This window comes from Danio rerio, chromosome 25 (genome assembly GCF_052040795.2).
Source record: "Danio rerio strain M-AB ecotype USA chromosome 25, GRCz13ab, whole genome shotgun sequence".
NCBI lineage: Eukaryota > Metazoa > Chordata > Actinopteri > Cypriniformes > Danionidae > Danio > Danio rerio.
Genome location: NC_141045.1, coordinates 15,508,072 through 15,535,393, shown reverse-complemented (window position 1 = coordinate 15,535,393; position 27,322 = coordinate 15,508,072). Strand labels below are relative to the sequence as shown.

Sequence of the window (27,322 nt, the reverse complement as noted above, 5' to 3'; positions counted from 1 at the left end):
GCTACCCTGCCCTGTCCTGCCCTGTCTTCATATTTCGGTAGAGATTACGTCAAGCATCTAATAAAAAATGCACTTCATGAGACCTTTAAATGTAAATCACATTACATTGTATTAATATATTAATCTTTTTAATTAACAGCACAATTTATAACTGGCTGCTTTATTTTTTTAAATGCCACCAAAGAGTCTGCATCACGCTTGAGTGTTGCTTACATAACCGGCCATTTAAAGAGTTTTCACACTCTTCAAACCTTTTCTCCCCTGTGAAAAACAATGTGTTTGTGTGTTGCTTTGTGTTAAATGACAGCGAAGCGGCAAAGTTTCGGGAATTGGTAGTTGGTGTGAATGGAATGCGCAGGTAAACGGATGAATCACGCTGCACTTTGATACGATGACAAATCATAATTATTAATTATCCAGAATGAAGCATCACATGAATAATTAATTAATAATGTTTTCCATTAATCCAGCAAATGATGTCTCTTAACAAGTACATTTTTAAGATTCTGTCACTAAACTGACCAGTTTTTTTTATAATTCAGTAAATCTATAAACCGTATTATCAAATCTAAGAAAAAGTAGGTCATCATTAGGCCCAGATGGAACGTGTGATTGGTTCAGAAACACATTTTTTTGCAACAAATTTGTTTCAAAAGATTAATTGTAAATATGTGCCTACATTTCTGCATTACTGTTAACCTAAAACAAACTGACAGCGCTAGGAAAAGCAAACAAGAGATAAAAATCTATTTGCCCAAGCAACTGTTCTGTTTTACCTTGCTTTTACATTAAATTTAAGTCAATTCATCTTAATTTCTATAGCACTTTTACACTTTTTTTAGCACTTTTAGTGTCAAGGCTGCTTAGCATAGAAGTTCTAATAAATTGAAAACTGCTTTAGTAGTTTAGGGTTTAAGTTTAGTTTAGTTCAGTGTAGTTTAAATTTCAGTGCTGAAAGTCCAAACACTGAAGAGCAAATCCATTGATGACAAGTCCCAAACTAAGCAAGCCAGTGGTGAGAGCGTAAAGGAACAAGCTTCACCAGTTGACGAAAGTGAAGGAAAATAGAAAAAAGAAAAACATTTGACCCAAACTACAACTCATAACTGAGCTCTAGTGCAATACTGTACCAGGTAAACGACCCAGAAAACTACTAGCTATGTTATGTAAACAAATTTGTTTACAAATCATACATTATGATTAATTTGAGACAAGTTTGAGGTCCAACTGAAATTACATTATAGTAAGTTTGAGGTCTTACGATACAGCAGTATTATTGCCAAAAAGGGCCTTTATTCATAGATAATCTAGCAATTTGTGTCCAAAAGTACAAATTATGTTTTTTGTACTGTCTCTAGTTTAAATTCACCTAAAATATGCAGTAAAATATATGCATTGTATATGTAAGTAAATATTGTATATGAAATGTATGTAAAAAGTACTTTTTTTTTACAGAAATGTAGTCACATGTTTTTCACACAATTTTATTGTTGTGTGACATATTTAAATAGGGAACATATTTTCTAATTATTTAATAAACAAATAGCTGACATTTTTATTGAAGTGAATTGAGGATTCCAAGTTGGCCTGATGATTAAATTAGTTTTCGCTAAAGCAAAATATCAAAAAATTGTATATACAGTACAGAAAATGAACAAAAACTCTCAAACCCAGGCTCATTCTGAAAACGTAGCCCTATATACATTTCTAGAGACCACCAAATTTGTCTCAGGAGGTATAATTTTTTGCAGTTTTTGTTTTTCGCGATTCTACCAGAGGCCGCTATGTTTGCTTTTTGAGATCTCAAATTTCTCTCGCAAGTGCATGCATTTATGCATGCTTTTCTCATATAAATCCACCGGAGGCCACTGTCGACTGACTGACCAACCGACCAATAAACCAAACCCCATCATCACGGTCAACTCACGCTCTGTGTCTCAAGTCCGACGACGCACATGTCGAGCTAACAGACAAACTGGTAACAGCAGGAAAGCCACCCATACGCAAGTAAGCGGTCAGCTGCTAGCGTGAAACGGTTCGGCGTCATACCACCCGGTAGTGTTTGTTTTAAAGACAAAATGCAGCCATACGTAGCTCTGGCTACATAATTTGTGATCTCCAGGAATGTATATAGGGCTACGTTTTCAGAATGAGCCTATATTACAAACACCACATACTAAAATTAGAAAAAAGTTTGATCGTACCTTGATGCATCAAAACTGTCATAAGATCCCACAGTGTAGTGTCGAAAGAGCTTCCTTCTCTCTGAACGGTCCGCTCTGGCATCTGTGAAGACATGTTTACAGATATTTAATTCAGATCATCACCCTGATTGTGTAAAATTGCAGTGTTGCAAGGCCTACATAATATGTGCTTATTACAAAGTGCTATAATATTCTTTTTTTACTGATTATTCACACACATAAGCCAAAGTTTCAACCGCAACTCTGGTGTGTTAAAGTACAAACTCACAAACTTTGACAGCTTCAGCATCATTATCATCACTTTCACGCTGAATATAAAATGCGCAAATGGAATAAAAATAAGCACTGGAATTTTAGAGAGGTACAGCAGATGTGATAAAGTGAGAATGTTATAAAGCTTTGGTTACATAATTACATAAAAAACTCTGTCTAGTCACAAAATGGTCTTACTGTGTGCCATATGTCATACAGTCCCAGGTGCCATTTTTTAAACATATTTAATCATTTAGCCAACACGATACTGACTGTGCTCTGGAAAATAAAGAAGTAAATAACTAAATGTGCTTACAGTTTCACCAACCGGTACCTCGGCATGCAGATTTGTCACTAAAAATCAATACCAGCATGACGCGCGCACAAAATTAATTTAAAAAACAATCACATTCTTGAACACACGCCAGTAAATCTTCAAAACAGTACATGTAAAACTATACCACCTTCCTCATGTAATTGCAACCAATAAAAATCCCTTTGGAAGACAGGGACCGTTTGGCCCATAATGGAGCCAAACTAGACTAGTCCTCTGAGAGAGCTAAGCAAGGCCAAATATTGACTGCGTTTTATGGAGGGAGCCAGGAGATGAGCCAACAAAGCAAATGAAGAGACTTTTTTATGTCACAGAGATTCATCGTCTATGTGGCTCCGCTTTTCTGAAGTGTTCAGTTGAGGATGCTCCTATAGACCATTTCAATGTGGTCATGTTATTGGCCCATGAACATTTCCTGCTTGTTATCAAACTACTTCATAACTGTAAGAGGTAATTCAATCATAACTTAATGTTAAATCAGAAATCATAACATTATTTATCAATATGTGGCTTTTTTTGTATTCTCAGAAGCTATCGAAAAAAAAAATATGTAAAACAGGAAATACATTGGGACTTACTTTGTTTACATCCCTCAAAATGATCTATAGCAGTGGTTCTCATACTTTTTTCACCAAGTACCACCTTAGAAAAAATTGTCTCTCCAAGTACCACCATAATGACCAGTATTGAAATACAGTAGCGTAGAAGGCCTAATTAGGCAGCTAAAGCTCTGCACTGTTAAAAAAGGAGGCAGATTAATTTCTATTATTATGAATATTTATTATTGTCAGCAATTTTAAACATAATAAATGGCTTGAACATTAACACAGCTCTGTGCTTACAGGTAAAAAATAAATAATGTTTAAATTAAAATGTGCTTCTAAAAGTAAATTAGACATGTTCTAAAAAGGTAAAAAGAAAACTGCTGTACTTAAATGTACAGTATTAACATATAGTAGCTTATTCATAAAAACCTGGAAATGTTCCTTGGACCTCATAAATATAAGTTATTTGTGATCATATTCATATATAAAATGTTTTTGAAAATTTTTTTAAATAGATGTAGATTTAGGAATTATTTGTATATATATGAAATTAAAATTTTATTCTTGACGGACGAATGTTTCGGAGGCAGTGTCAATGCGATTCACACAGCATGAGGTCGAATTTATATTTTAACGTGGAAAAATACGGACGAAACTTTCGGATTCAGTGTGCAGTAACTTTTACTGTGAATAAGCATAAACTCACACTCTTTTGAGAAATAAAGGCGGAAGCCAACAAACGTACAATAACTTTAATCATAAAGCAAATACGGAAATAAGTTTTGATCGGAAGTTCCCCTCCCCCCATGGGAACCGACTTAGTTAAGCAAATGTGCCAAAGGCCTTCATCTGCTCCCAAAACTCTTGGTCCTGCCCACACTCAAGCCAACCAATAACAGATCTGAGTCATTGCAATGTGTAGTTACAAGTATTGAGAGGTGCGCGACACAATCTCACTGCAATTTGTAACTTTTTGATGTAGTGGCTAATTCGTATAAATTTGTACAATCTCATTCGTAGAATTTAGTATGATTTGCTCATCCCCCAATAATGGTTGATGGGGTGAGGTTGGGTGCCACGCCACCTTTTTAAAATTGTACATTCTTACGAACTCTTATGAATTAGCCACTAAACTGACAAAACGTAAAATAGTTTTGTTTCCTCATCAGATCAGGCTGTTTAAACCTGGTTTTAAGAATCATTATTGACAATTCGTGACGACAAATTAAACGCGGTCTTAAACTATTGGCTGCTTATTTTCCAAGTGTAAATGCTTCTATAGTCAACATGTGCTCTAACTCAAATTGGTTTTACATTAAACATAGACCCTGTTTACACCTGTTTTAAAGACGTGCTATTTATAATACGATTATTTTTTTTTTTTTTTTTTTTTTTTTTTATTAGAATATGCAAAAATCATACAAATACAAGAAAACGTCAACAAATAACAAATACAAAGCAACGAAACAAAAACAAAACAAAAACAACAACAATATAGTCATGTACTGGTATGTGCGTGAGTGTGTGTGTGTGTGAGTGTGTGTATGCATGTAAAGGTAACTTGGTGGACAGGTCAGAGTACATACATAAGGAACAATAACAGTCAATAAATGAAGCAAGTGTCACAGATATAGATAAAACATATAGAAAGAAACCAGTCAGAGGTAGGGAGTAACAACAATGCTTATTAATGTATGATAGTAAAAATTAGAGTAAAAAGAAAGAAAGGACAACAGTAATAACTGACAACAATAATAATAAATCACAAGTGCTACACAAACTACTACTACAAAAAGTTACTTATATTACAACTACTACTGCTTCTACTACAGCCACAACCACGACTACTACTACTACTACTACAATGTCTACTAATACTGATACTACTACAACGACTACCACTACTGATACTACTATAGCGTTTGCTACAACTAATACAACGTCTACTGCTACTACTACTACTACTACTACTACTACTATAATCACTTCTACTACATCTACATCAACAACATCTACTACTGATATTACTACACCAACAACGACTACTACTACTACTGTAACAACCACACCATTACTACTTCTGCTACTACTTACATGAACTACTACTTCAAAAATCTCCGTAACAATTACTCAATAACAATCGATACTATTACACTGTCTACTACTTCAACTACAACTACTACTACTACTACTACTACAACAACTGCAACCTTAATAATGATAATGGTATAAATACTTGTAATAATGATAATGGAAAGATAACAGGACAAGTCAGAACAGTAATAATAATAATAATAATGATTTCAAAAAATAAAAGTAATACCATTTATGACAAAGGTGTCGAGGAGAGGGGAGGATGGGAAAATCAGGGAGAGGACAAGTAATAATAATAATAAATAATAATAATAATAATAATAACAAATAATAATAGTAGTAAGTAGTAAGTTTGAAGGGGAGATAGAGGAAAAGAGAAAATAAACTAATGATAATAAACAAAAATTAATAAAATACTTATAATAAAAATAAATAAATAAAATAAAAAATAAAAACAGAAAAGGAAGGGGAGGAGTAGAAGAAAAAAGAAACAATAAGAGAGAAGAAAAATAAAGTTCAGCAAACAAAGCAACAAGAATCAGCCAAAAAAAAAAAAAAAAAAAAAAAAAAAAAAGAATAATAATAATAATAATAATAAAAACTGAATAAATAAAAAAGAAAACACTATATCAATGCTAATTATGAATTATACAATTTTTACATGGAAGAATAATATTAAAGATATGTATGATAGATTATTACTGTAATTTGATAACTATAATATACTCATGCTGGTAATAATACTAATAATAATGATAATAATAAAAATAACAACGGCTGTAACAATAAATTGAGGAGGTTGTAGTTGTGTGATGGGCATTGAGGTATATAGTGTTTGTCAGTTGCTTTGTGATGCATTAAAAAAAGTGTAACGTGTGGCATGGATCAGTCCAGTGCAGTGCCCAGACTGCCATGCCTACGTTACACTTTACCCTGTGAATTTAGTACATGTAAGTAGATTTTTTTTCTTTCCTTTTTTTTTTTTTTTTTTTCCTTTCCCTTTTTTTATCTGTTGTTGGTCAGGAGAGGCACTGGCATATAAATAATAATAATAATAATAATAATAATTTATGTATAGTAATAATAATAATAATAATAATAATAATAATAAATAGAAAACAAATATTATATATAATAATAATAAAATGAATAAATAACATTGATAGGGACAGGAAAGGGGAACAAATAGAACAAAAGGGAAAGTAAAAAAGTATATAAAGACCGAATTATGATTCTTTTATTTTATTTGTTTACATTATACTTTTTTTCCAATTGATTTATTTATTTTAAATTAGATTAAATATTAGATTTTTTTTTTTTTTCCTCATCTCTACCTGACCCCCTCTCTCCCCTCCCCTCTTGTTTATGTACTGATGAAGGTGTTGTTAGGGAATGGCTTCAGGCAAAGAGGATCTTCAATGGAGATGTATTCTGTTAACAAGTTTTTCCAGTATGAGATGTGAATGGTATTTCTTGATTTCCAGTTCATGAGGATAGTTTTCTTTGCGATAGTTAGAGCCACCAGCAGAAACTGACCATTTGTATTATTTATATTGATTGTGGATATGTCACCTAATATGCAGAGGGAGGGACACAGTGGGATGTGACAACCCATTAAGTTGGAGAGTGAGTCAGTAACCTTTACCCAAAATGATTTAATTGAGGTGCAATGCCATAAGGCATGAAGATATGTGTCTGGAGTGTTTTGTGTGCAATGTGAACATATTTCTGACGTGAAACCCATTTTAAATAATTTCTGCCCAGTTAAATGTGATCTGTGAAGTACTTTGTACTTTATAAGTTGTAAGTTAGCATTTTTAGTCATGGAAAATGTGTTTTTGCAAATTTGAGTCCAGAATGCAGCATTGGGATTAATAGATAAATCTGTTTGCCATTTAGTGGTTGGTAGAACTAATGCATTGTCTGATTTTGATATCATTTTGTATATTTGGGAGAGCAATTTTTTGGAGGGCGATATATTAATAAACTCTGAGATTTGAGGTGGAAGGTCTAGATTGATTGATTGGTTAGGTAATTTTGACTTAATTGATGATTTGATTTGTAAATATTCCAAAAAGCAATTACTCCCAATGCTGTATGTCTGGGCTATATGGGGAAATGGTGCCAGATTATTATTAATAAAGATATGTTGAAGTTGTGTGATAATACGATTATTGAATGATGCTAAATACAGGTGTAAACAGAGTCTAAAAGGTTTAAGTCCTCCACTTTTGGCCACTTTCAGAGGTAATCATAAATGCATTTGATTGGGTTCCTTTTGTAGTGTAAACGCTGATGTGGTTAAATGTGTTTGAACAGGCAACACGGTGACAGAGTATGGGATATGTTGTCAGAAAGCACAATCAAACAAGGTACTTAAACTTTACTGCATTGTACACTATCTGACAAAGCTCTTGTCACCTATTCAAGTTTTAATGAATCTTTGGATCCATCTTCAATACTTTCTCCTACATTCTAACCCAGACATGCTCAATAATGTTCATATCTGGTGACTGGTCTGGCCAATCCTGGAGTACCATCTTTGTTTTCAGGAACTTGCCCTCTCCTGTGGTTTGTAATGTATGGGGCAGCACAAATGCCTTGATATCTCAGGCTGTTAATGTTGCCATCCACTCTGCAGATCTCTCGCAAACTGAATGTAACCCCAAACCATGACTTTTCCTTCACCAAACTTGACTGATTTCTATGTGAATCTTGGATCCATGCACGTTCCAATAGGTCTTTTGCAGTATTTGTGATGATTGGGATTTAGTTCAACAGATGATTCATCGGACAAATCTACTTTGTGGCACTTTTCCAAATCATCAACTAGTCAAGTTATTATTTGTTGTTCTTACAACTGGGATTGACGACAAGACTTTTGTCAGGTAGTGTATAATTCATATGATTACAATCAAACTAGCAGCCTTTATTTTCTCTTGCTTTCCTGCTCATAAGCCACGTAATATTTTTGGTTCATTCAATAGTACTCATGCATCACTCTGAGTGCTCCTGTAAAAGTCTCATGGAATGGCACAAAATATTGTGCTCATGAGGCGCATTTGAACAAATGTTAATACCAGGTATAAATAGCAATGACCATGTGCGAGCATACAACCAGGTGGAAACAAGGCCTAAAGCAACCAACAAAAGTGCACTAATAAAGACAGACTTTAAAAGTAGCACAACTGCTGTTAATATTTATCCATTAATGAGTTAGTTCTGCAGGCTGCAGCTTCTGAAAACTGCACCATTTGTATTGTCCTCTGCAGTTCTGTTGATACACGATGATATCAGTAGTCAGGAGGCTGCGTGGGATTCAACACTTTCCCCTTCCAACCTACTCACTGGTTAGCTGTTAAAGTTACAGACGCTCAATTCTTTGTTGAGCTGAAACGGTTTGATGTTCAAACAAAAGGAGGTTTAGATTCAGCGCAATTCTGCAGAGACATCCGCTCTGTCCTGTGACTGCTAATGTAAGATGTCCTCCCCATCTGTCAGTGCTTTCCAATATGTAAAAAGGCGGATTAATGAATATTTTGAGTTAATCAAGACACTGTGTACATATAACCGATAAAATGAGGATTACTTCAGAAGAGAAAAGCTACATAAGCAAGTGTTTGTGCACTCAACAACTTTTAGACAAACACAAATAGATGAGGATCCCATCAAACTGAATCATTTGAGTGTGCAAATGAATCATCACACTCTAAGCCTTGACATTACCATTTATAGATGTGTTCTGTCAGGTTGTGCATTATCCAGCAATACCTGCTTTTGCATGCACAAAACCGAGCAGACGCATTTAATATCAAGAGATATGGAGGTTGTAATTAATTGGACGAATAAAATAGCCACCGTGTTAAGTGCCATCTCTTTCTCCTTCTTGCATCTTAATTGAACACCCTGTCAGTTTTATGTAGCAGCTGCGTTGTCTTTCCAATAAAAAGCATTCGGAGCCACACGTACTTGAGACAAGCGTTGTTCCTCTGTGGACAGTGCGAGGAGGGAAAAAAAAGTCTATTTGACATGAGGGCGAGAAGTGATGACAGTTGTTACAACACCGGATTTCAAATCACCAGGGGTAAAGTAGTTGTGATAAAATTCAAGAGAGTAAATGGGACGCAAAAAACTTTGAACGCACCGTCAGAGCGCTCAGCAGGAAAAAAAGCAATACGTATAACATCCTGCAAGTCACAGAAGTTTGAGCAGAACTTGAACGCACTCATAGTTTGAGGAAACAGCTCTTTTACTTGATTAGGAGAGTCATTTTGTGACAATCTGCAAGCAACATAAGCTGTTCAAGGCCTGAATTGAATGTATAACCAAATAAAGAGAGCTATTTTAGGACTTGAAGCATGCATGCAAATACTCCCAACCTCACAAAAGCATGAAAACTCGCAACTGCAGTTTCCAATTTTCACACAATTGTCCACATTTCCAAAGCAAAACATGCCAATATTATTATTATATGCACAAAATTGGAAATTCTCCAAATCCTCAGATCAACATACCTCCGAAATGAACCTTCTTCCTGGCTCTAATAGTCTCGTCCATTGGTCCCCTTTAGGTTAACCCCTGAGTCAATCCTGAGAAACACTCAATTCTCCTCGCCTGAGGGGGGATTGCCACTTTTTTTTGATCCCTCGGGCCCTGCCGCCTAACTTCCCATCTCCAAAAACTCTTGCGTCTCCTCGAGCGCTCAGGTGAGAGCTGACCGTCAGCACCACACACATGGAGAAGAGAACCGTGGCATTGGAAAAGATGGTATGTAAGCTCTGTTCTCAGTCCGTGAGAGCGAGAGAGAGTGTGTGTGAGAGAGGAAAAAAAAAAGATGCCACAAAAAGAGGAAAAAAATCTTACCAAGGCCCACTCCTTAGCAACAGGGTTTGTACAGTGTAGAGCATGTTTCCATGGAAATATATCAATCAGGAATGTGCATGAGTGTTGCTCGGAAAGGTTCAAGAGACTTCACTGGCATACTTGTGCTGTTGCTAACCAGCCGATGCTGGATTTAACTGTATCCTATTTTGAACACTGCACTACATCGTCAACTTGCTATCCAGCAGCCGGTGCAGGGCAAGCTTTAAGCACAGACATTAAATGCACTAGCTTTATATGCTTGCATGTCCAGGACAGGAAGTGATTACAGTTAAGAAACATCGTTTCATACTAAAGACTACCTACAATAGCAAATAGCAAAATAGTAAGAGAGATTGACCATGCCAATAAATACAAAATAGTTTGCAACTGAAATGGTACATAATTTCTCAGTAGATGTTCTTGAATCAGTTAAACTTGTGTTTTTGCAGTTAGTATTTGATGGAACTGAATTTGATAGTTTTAAAAAAGTGTTTTATTATAATTTAATTAAAAGCTTTTCGAGACCTCTAAACAGACACAAAAAGTCACACTAAGGGACTGATCACACTGAATGTGCTTTTCAGTTCTGAAATCCCGAGGTGCACCGCAATGCCTTTTTGTTCAATTTATAAAAAAACAGCAGTGCACTGCGTGTTTTATGTTGCTAGGCAACCACTGAATGAATGGTCTTGGTGCTGGAGCGTGTGACATCGGGCTCTTTTTTTACCAAGAGTTGACTTTTTTCACCTGCAGGCGCTCAGAGCTTGTCAAAAATGCGTGACGCAGCAGGGCGTTAGACAGCGAGGCATCCGGGGTGAATAAACAGCAAGCAAAATGCTCACTTTCAATAGAAATTATTTTAAAAAGGCACCTCTCAATGCAAAAAAAATATGTTCAGTTTTACTATTGCCATTTATTATTTTACTATTTTATTTTTCCTCTAGCCATCAGCTATTTCTCTCTCTCTCTCTCTCTCTCTCTCTCTCTCTCTCTCTCTCTCTCTCTCTCTCTATATATATATATATATATATATATATATATATATATATATACATACATACATATATATATATATATATATATATATATATATATATATATATATATATATATATATATATATACAGTTGAAGTCAGAATTATTAGCCCCCTTTTGAATTTTTTTTTATATTTTCCAACTTATGTTTAACAGGGCAATAAAATTTACAAAGTATGTTTGATAGTTTTTTTCTTCTGGAGAAAACGCCATTTTAAGGTCAAAATTATTAGCCCCTTTAAGCACTTTTTTTTTTCGATAGTCTACAGAACAAACCATCATTATACAATAACTTGCCTAATTACCCTAACGTGCCTAGTTAACCTAATTAACCTAGTTAAGTCTTTAAATGTCACTTTAAGCTGTATAGAAGTGTCTTGAAAAATATCTAGTAAAATATTACTTACTTTCATTATGGCAAAGATAAAATAAATCCGTTATTAGAGATAAGTTAATAAAACTATTATGTTTAGAAATGTGTTGAAAAAATCTGCTCTCCGTTAAACAGAAATCGGAGAAAAAAAATAAACAAGGGAGCTAATAATTCTGACTTCAACTGTATATATACTGTACACACACACACACACACACACACACACACACACACACACACACACACACACACACACACACACACACACACACACATATGTATACTACTACTACTACTGCTATACTAATATATATATATATATATATATATATATATATATATATATATATATATATATATATATTTATATATTTAGTATATATATGGTATAGCAGTAGTAATATTTGTCTGGCCTCCTGTGAAATTTGCACACAAAAAAAACCTCGAAACCTCTAAACAGACACAAAAATTCATACTAAGGGGCTGATCACACGAATGTGCTTTTCAGTTCTGAAATCCCGAGGTGCACTGCAATGCCTTTTTGTTGAGTTTAGAAAAGAACAGTGCACTGCGCTTTTTATGTTGCTAGGCAACCACTGTATAAATTGCCATGACGTTGGCGCGTGTGACGTCAGGTGCTTTTTCACACAAACAGTTGATTACTTTCAACCGCAGGCATTTAGAGCACTCCGACAAAAATGTGTTGCACAGCAGGGGGTTAGACCATGAGGCATCAAAGTGACATAAACAGCATGAAAAATGCTCACTTCCAATAAATGTCTTGTTTAAAAAGGCACCTCTCACTGCAATAAATGTGTTCAGTGTAATTCAGGAAGCCATCAGGATTGCCATTTACTATTTAACAATTTTAAATCCTTAAATAAATAAAAAATAAAATAAATAAATAAATAAATAAATAAATAAATAAATAAATGATTAATGGCTTCAGCATAATTTTCCACATTGCAAATAAATAAATAAATAAATAAGAATCTGTTTTTTGTTTGTTTGTTTGTTGTTTTTTTTTGTTTGTTTGAAATTTGGTTAGAAATATTATCGGATGTTTATAGAATAAAAAAATTGCATGTTACTCTAACCTTTAACTAGTAAATCGATTGATTCCAAGTCAAGCATTTCATTATATATTGCCTTAATAATAATATATATATATATATATATATATATATATATATATATATATATATATATATATATATATATATATATATATATATATATATATATATATATATATATATATATATATATATATATTATTAAGGCAATACATATTATTAATATTAGTAGTAGTATTTGTCTGGCCTCCTGTGAATCTTAAATCATATTCAAATATTTACTAAGCGCTGTTTATAAGAGAGAATTTTTTTTTAAACCATTTTAAAGTATAAAGGAAATTTTTAACAATAATAAATAATTCTGTGCCCTAATGACAGATGCACATAATACTTTACCTGTTATTATGCAAGATACTAGCATTCACCATAAAGTGCAATTAAAAGGCTTAACTATGTTAATTAGGTTAACAAGTCAAATTAGATCATTGGACAACAGCAGTCGAAAATAAAACAATGGGCTTCTTAATGGAGGCTAATGATAATTACATTAAACTTTAGTTTGAAACTGCTTTCACTTTAGTCAAACTAATAGAAATAGAGAAGAAAGAAATTAAGAAAAATATTTGATAGGAAGTCCTTTGAAAATTGTCTTGCTCTGTTAAACATAAATTAGGAAATATTTAAAAAAGAATAAACATTTCACAGTAGGGCTAATAAATTAATATATATTTATATATATGTATATATAATCATTTGTACTGTTATTATGCTTACAGCTGGTTGATCTGGTTCATGCATTAAAATTCCTATGGGAAAAATGAATGTGAAAAGTACTTCCAGAGCCAGCACTACTGATCGAGTGGACTCTGGACTCTGAAAAGTGAACTTTACTATAAGAATATAGATGAATATGTGATGTCATTATGCTCGCTGTTGGATATTTTACATAAAAATAAGGTCAACATTCTTCAAAAGATGATTCAAATAATGCTGAGGGCATCGCCATGGGAACCGAATGGCTAGTTCATAATTCAAAGAAAGATATGAGCTGTCCTTGTAACTGTTCACAAGCGCTTCACTCGTACAGTAGATGTATTGTAGTAGCCATGGATTTCAAGGCTGCCAGCGGCTCCATCACAACAGAGCATTTCTCACCTCTTCGCAGCAACGTCCTGCTCCTTTCTCAACACTGCCAAACATGGATGAGCTTCAAAAACGCCTCAAGTGACACTACCAAACATAGCCAGAATTTTCACTCCCGATTACTGCAAAAATGTGTGAGAATTGAACAAATAGTGTTGCGACATTGCGGTTATTGACCATAATAAGAAAGGAGAATGTTTTCAAAAAGCACTATTTTACCTGCAAATATTGTATTTGGGGTGGCAAAACATTTGCAATACACTCATGGTAGCTGGAACGCATCTTATCTTTGATTCAAAAATGAAGGAAATGGAATTAATTTGCAGAAAATGGTGGGGAAAGTAAACCATTATCAAAGGCAAATGCAATTTTACTTTGCTTCATTGCATTTCTCTTTGATTATGGTTTAATTTCCTCACCATTTTCAGCTGATTCATTGCATTTCCTTAATATTTAAAAAAATAAATAAAAAAATAAAAATAAAATATATAAATATATATATTAAAAGCACTATCAAATTCAAGGCTTATAATACACCTTTTCTACCAGATGACGAACTCGCCATCTTTGGCTACTCACAAAAAACATCTTCTCTTTCTCAAACAATGCAAGAGTCCTTAATGGAAGGCATGGTGGTGGCTAAAAGCTATTGCCTAATTACTAGAAATTACCTTTACTCCCCCCATTCCAGAACTGGATTTCTGATATATCTGTTATTCAGATGGAGAGACTCAAGATTTTTAAGACTAGCTCCATAAAAACATTTTTGGCTACATTTTGCTACTTGTCAAGGGCAATCCACTGACCTCTCTGAGGTTTAAGTTACAGTTGAAGTCAGAATTGTTAGCCCCACTTTAATTAATATTATTATTTTTTTTAAATATTTCCCAAATGATGTTTAACAGAGCAAGAAAATTTTCACAGTATGTCTAATAATATTTTTTTCTTCTAGAGAAAGTCTAGTCAAATATTATTTACTGTCATCATGGCTAATGGTTCATTCAATGGCTAATGATTTAGGGGGCTAATAATTCTGACTTCAACTGTATGTGATATTTTGCCTTATTTTTGATCATTATTTAGTGTATAGTTATGTTTTACTGATAATTTCTTGTTTGGTAAATTGTATCAGTGCGTGATTTCTATGGCATGTTATGTACAGTATATGTATCAACATTATTTATATTATATTTACGGTGTTATTTTCTGTATGACCTAAGATGAGCAAAATAAAATAAAATAAATTATGTATTTGTGCAAATATTCTTAAATGTTACAGTCTGGAAAATAAAATAAAATACAAAAAAATAAAATAGAACAAAATACAATAAAAAATAATAAATAAATAAATCAATAAATAAATTAATAAAATATGCATTTGTGGATATTAAGTGAACAAGGAAAAATCGAATTCCTAATGTTACAGTCTAAAAAACAATAAATAAATAAATAAATATATATATATATATATATATATATATATATATATATATATATATATATATATGTATATGTATATATATATATATATATATATATATATATATATATATATATATATATATATATATATATATATATATGTGTGTGTGTGTGTGTGTGTGTGTATATATATATATATATATATATATATATATATATATATATATATATATATATATATATATATACATATATACATACAATATGCATTTGTGCATATTAGGTGAACATGGAAAAATCTAATTCTTAATGTTACGGTTTGCAAAATAAAATAAAAAATAAAATAAATAAATAAATAAATAAAGTGATAAGTGAACAAGGAAGAGTCCAATTCCTCATATCATGGTCTGGAAAATAAAATAAAATAGATAAATAAACAAATAAATAAAATATGCATTTGTGCACATTAAGTGAACAAGGAAGGATTAAAGCCATCGTTTTCTCTGTAGACTCACATTTTACTCTTGATATTTAACTACAACATATGTGAATCAGCGGGTGGAGCTAAACAGGCTAAACAGATGTTAATCTTCATCAGTGGAGGCGGAGTTTAGAAACCCCATTATATAATCATAAGTAGCACATTTACAGTCTGTTTAGCTGAATTGGCTTCAAAATAAGCTACAAAACAACTGAAAGAGTACTGAAACAAACAGGATATTTATATACCACAATGACCTCTTATATGTGAAAATGTCAATAAATCTTACAATCTAAGAGATGAGTCAGCTGAACTCTACAGTCACATGGGCCAATCCTCTCAGCCAATGACAGCTGTCGCTCACTGCACCTCCATTCTGCACACCACATGCTCCATTTGTTTTCACAGAGCTGCCAATAGTCTTACTGTAAATGGTCAAAGCCAACAATCTGGACGGAGATTTTAGACTGTAGATTAACAACAGGATTCAGGACGATTATGTTATGCATAATTATGTCACACCAATGTTTGGATTTGCATGAAGAAAACATTTCTATGACGCGTACAACACACACACACGCCGCTAAAAAACACACAGTAGGCTGCATTGATGTGGAAGGCATTCATTTGGCCCAAAATAACAACTCTCAACAGAATGTTGCCCCTGGCCCCTTCTGCCAATTTGCACAGCGAACGTTGAGTGCACACACCAACAGCCAATGACTGTATTCGCAACTAGAAATATCAGCTAAATTTATCTCACGTTTGGATGGGAGTTGAACGTCATGTTTGCCGATATTAGCGTTTCTGCGTCCAATTTGGATTCTACTGCGTTTGTTTTTTTCTGATGGATGAACGTGAGCATTTGATGTGAGAGGTGGACGTGTGTGCTTTGCTTTGTGGCCTAGTTGCAAATGAACACTAACTGAATTAACAGGCTGCTATCGCCGCGAGGCTCCTCACATATTCTGCGGGTTACCAGAGCACTGGAGAAGAATGGAAAAGAGTGAAGGAAGAGGAAGTAGAATTGTGTTTTTTTCGCCATCGGTTTGTCACGTGAAGGAACAAACGGTTGTGTGATCTAAAATGCAGGTTGAGTTTGTCATTCTGAAGGTTCGTATTATTTTTGTTCTTAAAAAGATGTTTAGTAGAATGTTCATGCTGCTCAATTTCGTGCAATGTCTGGGTTTAAAAAAATGATGACGTAGTCTATTTGCTACACAAAATATACTGCTGAAGCTATAAGAGTTTCAGAAAAGAGCATTATTTTGAATTAATAACTGATTATTTGTGTATAATTTGTTTATTTATGCCGAGTTCTTTAAATTAATATTTAAAAAAAAAAAAACTTGTAAAAGCTAATTGATTTTTATTATATTATTATATTGACAAAAATTATGTCAAAAATTAAAAAAACATTCGAAATGTTGTCTTTGCAATTAGCTTTACTAAAGTTAATAAATAAAATAAATTAACATTATGCAAAAATACCAAACAAAAAAAATAATATGCAAAGGCAGAAAAATGTGATAAAAATTTTGTAGTTCCGTTCTTTTTTTAATATTAATATAATGACAAATAAAACAGACAAACAGACAAAAAACTGTGGCCTTTTACCTTGGCTCTAAGGGTCAAACAACAAAAAATAAGTTCAAGAATCTTGGTGTGATTTTGAGATTAGATCTGAATTTCAATAGTCATGTCAAAGCAGTAAGTATTAGCATACTATCATCTCAAAAACATTGCGAGAATTAGATGCTTTGTTTCCAGTGAAGAAACTTTTTCATGCTTTTATCACCAGCAGGGCGGATTACTGTAATAGACTCCTCACTGGCCTTCCCAAAAAGACAATCAGACAGTTACAGCTCATCCAGAACGCTGCTGCCAGGATTCTGACCAGAACCAGAAAATCAGAGCACATCACACCTGTCCTCAGGTCTTTACACTGGCTACCATTCAGAATAGATTGGTATTATTACTTGTCTATAAATCACTAAATGGCCCAGGACTTCAATTCATTACAAATATGTTCACTGAATACAAACCCAACAGATCACTCAGATCTTTAGAATCAAGTAAATAAGAAATTCCAAGAGTTCAGTTAAAGCAGTGTGAATTCACCTTTAGCTACTGTGCCCCCCTCTGCTGGAATCAGCTTCCAGAAACGATCAGATGTGCTCCAACACTAGGCACATTCAAATCAAGACTGTAAACACATCTGTTTAGCTATGCCTTTACTGAATGAGCACTGTGCTCACCATGTCTATGTGCTTTGCCTTTTCAACTGAAGGTAATAAGAACACTAAAGTTTTGATAACAATTAAATCTATTTAAAAATATTTTTAAAAGGAAATAGTACTTTTTAAAAGAAACAGGGAGGATTATACTATAATAGTGGTATATTAAAAGTAAATAAGTGGTATAAATACAATATAAATAGTGATCGATGAAAATTGTCAGTATGGGGTACACTGTCTCTTTAAGTGGTCATGTCAGTGAATGAGAACGCATGTGTGTTTGTGTGTGTGTGAATGTGCGTTTGTGTGTATGTGTGTACACACTCACAGGGCCTGTCCTCGTTGGGTTTGCTCGGGATCTCTTCCACACATTCCGCAGGGAACCAGCCTACATTCCCTCGGGCACTGCCTTCCCAGAATCCTCCTTCTCCAATACTGAGAACTACAGTACACACAGGGAGAGAGTCAGCAGAAACATATCAAATACTATTTGCACTATTTACAGACGCCATGTGCTGTTCTACATATGACAGTGGAGATCAAAATGAAAGAACCATGTATAAACACTTGATTATATCGGAAATAATGTAATAGTCATCATTTAGAATTTTAGTTGTAGCTATAACATTCTAGTAAACAGTAATTTACAAAATAACTAAAGCATTTCAATGAAAACCATTTTATTTTTGTGGAAAACACAGTGATCAAAATGATGCTAAATAGGAACTACAATTTCTGATGAGCCCCTTCCTTGAAAGACTGCTCTGCTGTGATTTTGATATGCTTTTCTTTAGTCTCTTTCCCAGGTCACTGAAATATACTGAGCCTTTAAGCCATAATTCTGTCGCCAAGGATGTTCCAGAGATTTTCAATCAGGTTTACATCAGGGCTCTGAACTGGCCTCTTCGATATTTTCAGTTTCAAGAAATTGCTTGACCTTTTTTGCTGTGAGATGAGACTCATTGTTCTACATAAAAATCCTGGATGATTGAGCGCTGAACGCACAGAAGGAACCACACGTGGCTTAGGAAGCTTCTGATAAATATTTGCATGCACTCTGCCAAGAAATTTTACAAGAGGCCCAACTCCTGCTGCAGAAAACATCCACCTTTACTGACTTCTGCACACATTTTGGGTTCAGTCCTTCCACAATTTAATGACAAATATAATGTTTCTCTTCTCATTCGGCTAGTTAGGACATGTTCCTGGATCAACATCTATGTTAAAATAACATCAACATTCCTATCAGCAATAAATATTTGCAGGATAGAATGTTCTTATCCTGTCTAGCTATGTTCGTACACAAATGGTTGAGTATAATTATTATCACTAAATGGCCAAGGACCTCAATACATTACAGATATGCTCACTGAATACAAACCCAACAGATCACTCAGATCTTTAGGATCATATAAACTAGAGATTGAAAGAGTTCAGTCAAAGCAGGGTGAATCAGCTTTCAGCCACTATGCTCCTCACTGCTGGAATCAGCTTCCAGAAATGATCAGATGTGCTCCAACATTAGGCACATTCAAATCGAGACTGAAAACACATCTGTTTAGCTGTGCCTTTACTGTATGAGCACTGTGCTACGTCCGACAGATTGCACTATTATGTTTTTCGTTTTCTTTTTCATTCTTTTATAACCTATTTTAACTCATTTCAATTTGTTTTTATCTGTTTTTAATCATTTTTATTGTCTGCAATTTATGTTCCTAAACTTGTCTGGTTTATTCTTGTTTATGTAAAGCACTTTGAATTGCCACTGTGTATGAAATGTGCTATATAAATAAACTTGCCTTGCCTATTATCAAATACCAGTTATCTTTTAGAAAAAAATGCCTCATGTTTGTTGTTATGTTGGATGATTTGGTTCATGTCATTCATTTTTCCAAGCGTGCTTCCGAACGTCTGATTAACATATTGAGCTTCGATGCGCCCCGATTTTCATGTTGTATTGTGGGACTTTTTAGTAAGCTAATGTTTCAGGGATTTTTGCGATTGACTTAAAATGGCTGACGCGCTAATCAGCATCCTGACCACTGAACAAGGGAGCTGATAAAGACACACATAGTCAGACATAACAGTGCAAACGCAAGAAAATCTTGTTTCATTTTATTTTATTTATTTGTTTTACTGCTACACGATACAGAAAAAAATATAGGATTTGGAATATTATTGCTATATTATTGTGATAACAATATCTTACGATAAATTCAATAAATTAAACGATATATCTTATGATAAATTACATTTCCCTACAAAAATGCTTTTTTAGTAGCTATGTTTTTAAGTAATTTATTTCATTCATTTATTCATTTTCTTTTTGGTTTAGTCCCTTTATTAATCAGGGGTCGCCACAGCAGAATGAACCGCCAACTTATGCTTCATATGTTTTATGCACCAGATAAACTTCCAGCTGCAACCCATATTCTCAGATCAAATTAATTCTAATAAAGACTAAAAAGCAGTGTGAAGGTGGAAACTTTTAGGGCCCTATCATACACCCAGTGCAATGTGGCACAAGGTGCCACACAATTGTTGTTTGCTAGTTTTGATGTTTGTAGCACACTGTTTAAATAGCAAATGCATGTGTGCTCATATGTGCGCCCATAGGCATTCTGATCTAAAAAAGGAGGCTTGTTGAGGCGCATTGGTGGTGCGTTGCTATTTTGAGGAACTATAATAGACTGTTCAATAGACCAGATCAAAGCTGGTCTATGGTCCAGCGCAGAGCGTGTTAGTTGTACGCCTCACTTACACATTGCTTAATACACACAGGATGTACAGCAATTTGCAGATATCTTTACAAATGAAAAAGAATTAAAATGTTACAAAAATTATTATTTTCTAGCCTACATAAATATAAAAACCACCGCCTCCATTCCTTCTTCATCTCGGCTGGCTTTTTTAGCTTATTCATGACAATTTGCTTTTGTATAATGTTATATTATTATTAGTAGTACTTATTATATGTATGTTTATATTTGCATTATTAAAAACAAGCTTAGATTTGCCCACCTGTCAGATTTTGTACCATATGTGGCACAGCATGTGTATTTGGATAAAAATCCAAATTAGAACTGAATTCAGAAATAGTTTTAAAACAAATCTTTGCGCTTAATAAACGAAATTATGTAGGCTAATGGATGTCTGTGCATACAACATGTTGCTATCCATGAGAGTGAAAGTGAAAGGCTCATTTCTTATTCTCGCCTGTAGTGTTCAGTTTTTCCACTTACAAAGTCAGCCGTGTAAATAGCAAATGCGCTATGACACAACGCCACTCACTCTTAAAGAGAATGGGAGATGAGACTCTGATTGGTTTATTCTCAAAGCACACCTATTACTCATTAAGAGAATAAGCACAACCCTGTTAGACCATGCGCCAAGGCGCAAATCAGATTTTTCCATCCTTGAAATAGCAAAAGTGGATTCAGACACGCCCTTTATGCTTTTGCGCCCTGCGCTTTGGACTTTGCTCATAGATCGTCAAAAAAAGAGTGCACAGTCTTTAAACACTATAAATGACTGAATTCATTCTCAAAACTTGTCAGTTTCCTCTCTGGTCTTGACTCCTGCTGTCAGTATTTATCTTCAGCTCTGGGTTCACTTTTGGGCCACTCCAGCCAATAGCAGAACAGTAACTACTGAGGAGGTGGGAATAAAGATTGTGAGGCCCCATCTGATTGAATTTAGATGACCCCCAATGCATATACTATCATCCTGCTAACTATAATTTTGCGATAAATTGTCCAGTTCTAATTTGTTTTATTCCATTTTAGACCGTCCGTTAACCATTAAGTGATTAAATTATAACGTTAAATTATTATCAAATGGCAGCATTAACAACAGCATTTGGCATCATTCTGATAGGTCTTTTTCATTTTGACCACTTTTCTTCTGATTTACATATTCTAATGTAGGAGATCAGACCTACTCTATGGTGACTTTGTGTAACTTTTAATTACTTTTTGTGTAACTAAATGCTCTATGGTGATGTTGTTGAAGAGTAGCTCATTGCGGTCAGCCATCGCCTGTTGCCGGAGGGCAGAATCTGTGAATTCTTGCTCTCCATATGGCAGAGAAACTGCACTGCCTGCTACAAACCAGCTTTTCTCTTCATTTGATGCACACAAACCCGCTCTTCATATTTACAGTCAGCAAACATATGCTTTCATCTGGGAGTGAAATGAATGTGTGATTTTCTTTTTTGTTGTATAAGACAGAGGTTTACCTTTGACCCTGTCGTTCTTGTAAAGAACGATTTCTCCCTCGGCCTGCGGTTGGTATGATTTGACCACCACGTAGTGTCTTCCTGGCACAGCGCTGTACAGCTTCCGTTTGGACCCGGGGGTCTCTATGCCGGAAAAGGCATCTCTGTTGGCACGCGGACTGGTGGGAACAACAAGAAAGATGGTCTGGGTAATATAGTGATCATTATTATTATTATATTATATCATATATATATATATATATATATATATATATATATATATATATATATATATATATATATATATACAAATGTTTTGCTTCATTTGCACCAAAACATAAACATTTTAATATCGGTTCAATGCATTTTTACTTCATTAGCTACTCTGAAATAAATGATTCATTGGATTTACTACATTTTTTTAAGTTAACTGGTTGCAAACAACATATTCAGGCTGGATTCAAACAAACAAATTAAGTTGAACATTACTCAATTTAATTAGCTTAAATTCAGCCCATATCAATTATTTACAGTATCAATTGTTTTTTTTTACTGTATTTTTATAATTTTTTTTAAACATAGTATACAAATAACATTTACTTAGAATGTTTACAATCACCAAAAAAGAAACAATTAGAAATAAATAATAATAGATATAAATTATAATATTAGATAAATAATAATGACAGCTTAAAGAAAAATAAATAAATAAATAAATAAAATAAATAAAAACATTTTTAAAAATAAAATAAAAAATAAAAAATAAGGGGGGGGGGGGTTAAACAAATAAAAAAATAAATATAAATATAAATATACAATATAAAGGCAATAACTATGACAAAGACAAAGCCCCTGAAAGCATTTCAAAGATTAAGTAAATATGTTTCGATTGATGCCCAGGTCTGTTGAAAAAAGTCTGATTTCAGCTGCAAATCTGCAGTCATTTTCTCAAATATAAATATCTGTTTCAACCTCTGTGTACATTCTGTTAAAGTAGGTTGGCGAGTCTTCATCCAGTTCACTGAAATTATTTTCCTAGCTGTTATTAATAATATATGAAGTGCAAATAGGTAAGACTTACTGAACTAACCAGGGGGGAAGCCATCAACGAGACAAATTACTGGGTGCATTGGTATGTCATATCCTAAAACCTTTATAATCTCCCTGTTAACCTCCTGCCAATACACCTGAATTTTGGGACATTCCCAAAACATGTGGACACAGTACCCCACTTCTCCACAATCTCTCCAGAATTGTGATAATTGTATAAAATTATTGAATTTGGCGGCCACTAATGGAACTCTGGAAAACCTCATCTTCATCTTCCAATCCAAGTCCTTCCATATTTGACTGCTAGTATCAATAGTTTTTTTAGTGTATAGTTATATACAACTGTTTAATATAAAAAATTGTTATTAACTGATGATTAATTTGTTATTTCGGGTGGTTTGAAAGATAAATTGTGACGGAGGAAATGAGCTGGCAAGTTTGTTATTTACTGGCAAGTTTGTTATGGGCTACAGTTTTTAATTTGAAACAAAGTTTAACAGATTCCTAACAGTTTGTAGTTTAAATGATGAATGACTAGGTATTTTTTTATATTTTTTTGTTTAAAGGTGTTTATTTAAATGTTTAATATCATTACATTATTTATCAAACTGTAATAGCTTAATGCACATTTGTAAATACCAATTTTTGTAAACATAAAATAGTATAGTAAGCACTAAGATAAAAATGTAAGAAATATTTTCAAAAACTGTGGTAATGATCACCATCCGACAAACTAATCCATATATATATATTTATTCATTCATTTCATTCATTCATTTTCCTGTCAGCTACATTCGCCACAGCGGAATGAACCGCCTATATATAAATAAATAAATATATATATATATATATATATATATATATATATATATATATATATATATATATATATATATATATATATATATATATTTTTTTTTTTTTTTTTTTTTCTTCCACAAATTGTATATTATTATAAAATAAAGTTTTTACAATTTTGAGTAGATTGAACATAAAACATAGGGGTTTTACACACTTTTGTAGAGTTTGCACACTTTTAATTTAGCCAGCCAGCCTGACAGCTTCCAGTGAACTGCCTTTCCACTACAAAAGTGCCACGTTTAAGATGTTTTCTTTAAAAATAAGTGATCTTCACTGCCTAATAGATATTCGACATGAAGTGTGTCTCAGACACAAGAAGCACTGCATTAAATTCCATTTTCCCTGACATTCCTTTAAAATATGAACATTCATTTTGAATGGAGTTTCTGCGCTGACCTGCTGGTACTGACAGCGCTAGCAGTAACATGGCATGGTCTATTATCTTGTTTCTTGCTTGAACAGCTAAATGAATGCTTAAGTTTATTTAACTGCTTGTATTTTAATTACATTTTGATGTCGATGTTGTAAAGGGATTCTTATAAAAGTAAAAATAGTCACAGAAACCATAAGTTTATCATTGGCTGAGCTGTGCATATACCTCTAGAATCGTGTTGTTTTAGCTTATAAATAGTTTTAAAAAAAAGCAGCAAAATGATTTTTGAGTGTATGTAAAATGAAATTAAAATGATATAAAAGGTGTGTAAGGATTAGTTAAAGTGTTTTCAGTGAGCATTGAGATCTTCTAGTCCGCTGAGCAGTTATTAAAGGTGTGAGGGCTCCCTCTGCTGGACACACAGCATAATCATCCACTACAGCTCAGAATAGAGCAGAGATGAAGACAGCCAGGCCTGAACTCCTCCAGCTTCATATCTGGTCTCAAGAGATTCTCACTGGGGCTTCAGACGGCTCTCAGCACCCCCCCACCCCAAAATAAAAAAAATCCAGAAAAAGTGCTGACATTGAAGACTCAACAAAAGAACAGGCCTGACGATGCTGTTAATGAAGGTGTTAATGAGGGCGCGATGGGCCTAAAAATAGCACCCAAACTCTCACTGCAAAAGAACATCCAGTTTTCGATGATGACATGCACAATCTCTGAGGTACATCTCCTTATTTTGCCAACTTTTTTCCTTTATTGCCGAACTGACTTCACAGACAGGGAGCTATAGGGGGATGGTCAATGAAGGAAAATATAATATATATAATATTTATTAAAATTTTAACAGTGGTAACAAATAATTCTATAGTGATAATATGACATCAATTTAATACAAAGTATAATTATATAATTTATAAATAATAAGTATAATAATTAATATCTGAAATGGTATAAATATGCAGTATAATAATTTAGTAAAACAACATTTATACCGTTTTAACACTGGGTAGTTGATTGTTTTGATAATAGGATCACAATTATATTAATTATATTTAAAATAAATGACTACATATTTTCTAAATATTATTATTATCTTATTGTAATATATAATCTATCTATTAATCAATCAATCTATCTATATATCTATCTAAATATTATATTATATATTTATATTAATATCTATACTGAAAAATATTATCTATTATTAATTTTTATAGTGTATTTATTAACAATTATTTAATATTAACATATTTATTGATATTTTATAAATAATATTATATTATATTTAATACATTTTTATATATTTATCTTACATAAAACTCCTGTCCTGCCTGTCTGTCTGTCTATCTATCTATCTATCTATCTATCTATCTATCTATCTATCTATCTATCTATCTATCTATCTATCTATCTATCTATCTATCTATCTATCTATCTATCTATCTATCTATCTATCTATCTATCTATCTATCTATCTATCTATCTATCTATCTATCTATCTATCTATCTATCTATCTATCTATCTATCTATCTATCTATCTATCTATCTATACATCCATTATATTGCAAATTGGAATAAAACTGTCCATAAAGATAACCTTAAATCTTTGCACCATACCCGGTACACAACTATCCATAATTTAGTAACAAAAATCAAACAGCATCCCAAAGCAGTGTCCCGTTCACACATGACCTGCCCTCTCTTCCCTCATCACCTCTCGAGGTCCCGGTGCACCTGCTGCCTCCAGCCTATAGGAGCAGATGAAATTGGGACAAAGCACCTACACATGCCCTCTACATGCCTCCTGCTTTTTTTAAGCCTCCACTGAGAGCCAGTCAATGTCAGCGCCCAAAGTCAACACACCCAGATTAGCTTTCTTACGTAATAACGCTTGACGGAGATCATACTGATGTGATGATGAGCTTTCAGGGAGAAAGAATGGTGTTTATGCGCTAAACAGTCCTAAACAGATGCACCTGGTAAATGGGTTTTAAATCGAAATGGGAGAAATTATGTGATGATGAATGGAGACCAAAAAGCGGTAAAAACCGGCAACACCTGGGAGAAAATAACCAGATAAGATATGATGCAAACGGAAAAAAAAACATCACATTTTAGGAATAAATAACTAGACGGCACCACAAAAAAAAAAAAAAATGAAATGAGTTTCAGCGGCAAACTAGCCAATCAGAAATAAGGGGAGGAGTTTATGTTTTTTTTTTTTAATATCTAAAAGCATTCCGGCTGATTATTTGCATGATAACTGCAGGCTCTGAAAACACGAAGTTTGAACATTAAAAACAAAACTGTAAAAAGCTATTTGTTGACTTTAATTAACAAAAAATTTAAACCATGTGCATAATTCTAAAAATTAAGTTAGGTCAACAACAAGTCGCAATAGGTTTACTCACTTTTTAAGTCACAGCGTCACTTGCTTTTGTTTACTAACAGGATGTTTTTCTCAGGCAAATGTTGCCAGCAATTTACCGCAATCGCCCCTTTACAAAAACTGTGTTTTACAGTATTAAAGCCCTACTGCAATTTCATTTTACAGTAAAACAGACTTACCGCAACCTTTTCATGCTAAAATGCCCTTTACCACATTTAATTTTACACTGTTAATTTCTACAGTACATTTACTGTAATATATTTTATTTTACACAGCGGCAGTACAAATCCCTTATTTTTAGTATTAACTACTAAATAAATTCCAAACCATTGACAACATCATGTGCAACATATTTTTATTATATAT

The 27,322-nt window shown here is 33.4% G+C and overlaps 1 protein-coding gene across 5 annotated transcripts in view; it reads right to left on the bottom strand.

Annotated features, from left to right (window-relative positions):
* Positions 1-27,322, bottom strand: part of shank2b (SH3 and multiple ankyrin repeat domains 2b) — a 237,924-nt gene that overhangs the window by 68,836 nt on the left and 141,766 nt on the right. For 4 of the 5 annotated variants that reach the window (XM_087311012.1, NM_001128347.1, XM_087311013.1 and 1 more), the window contains 3 exons: positions 22,298-22,455; positions 18,389-18,502; positions 2,205-2,286 (listed from right to left, as the gene is read on the bottom strand). In XM_087311012.1, the coding sequence (XP_087167138.1) occupies positions 2,205-2,286; positions 18,389-18,502; positions 22,298-22,455 (354 nt within the window). Of the gene's footprint in view, positions 1-2,204; positions 2,287-9,943; positions 10,239-18,388; positions 18,503-22,297; positions 22,456-27,322 lie in introns of those variants that run through there. The other variant, XM_087311015.1, reaches the window with a different exon arrangement.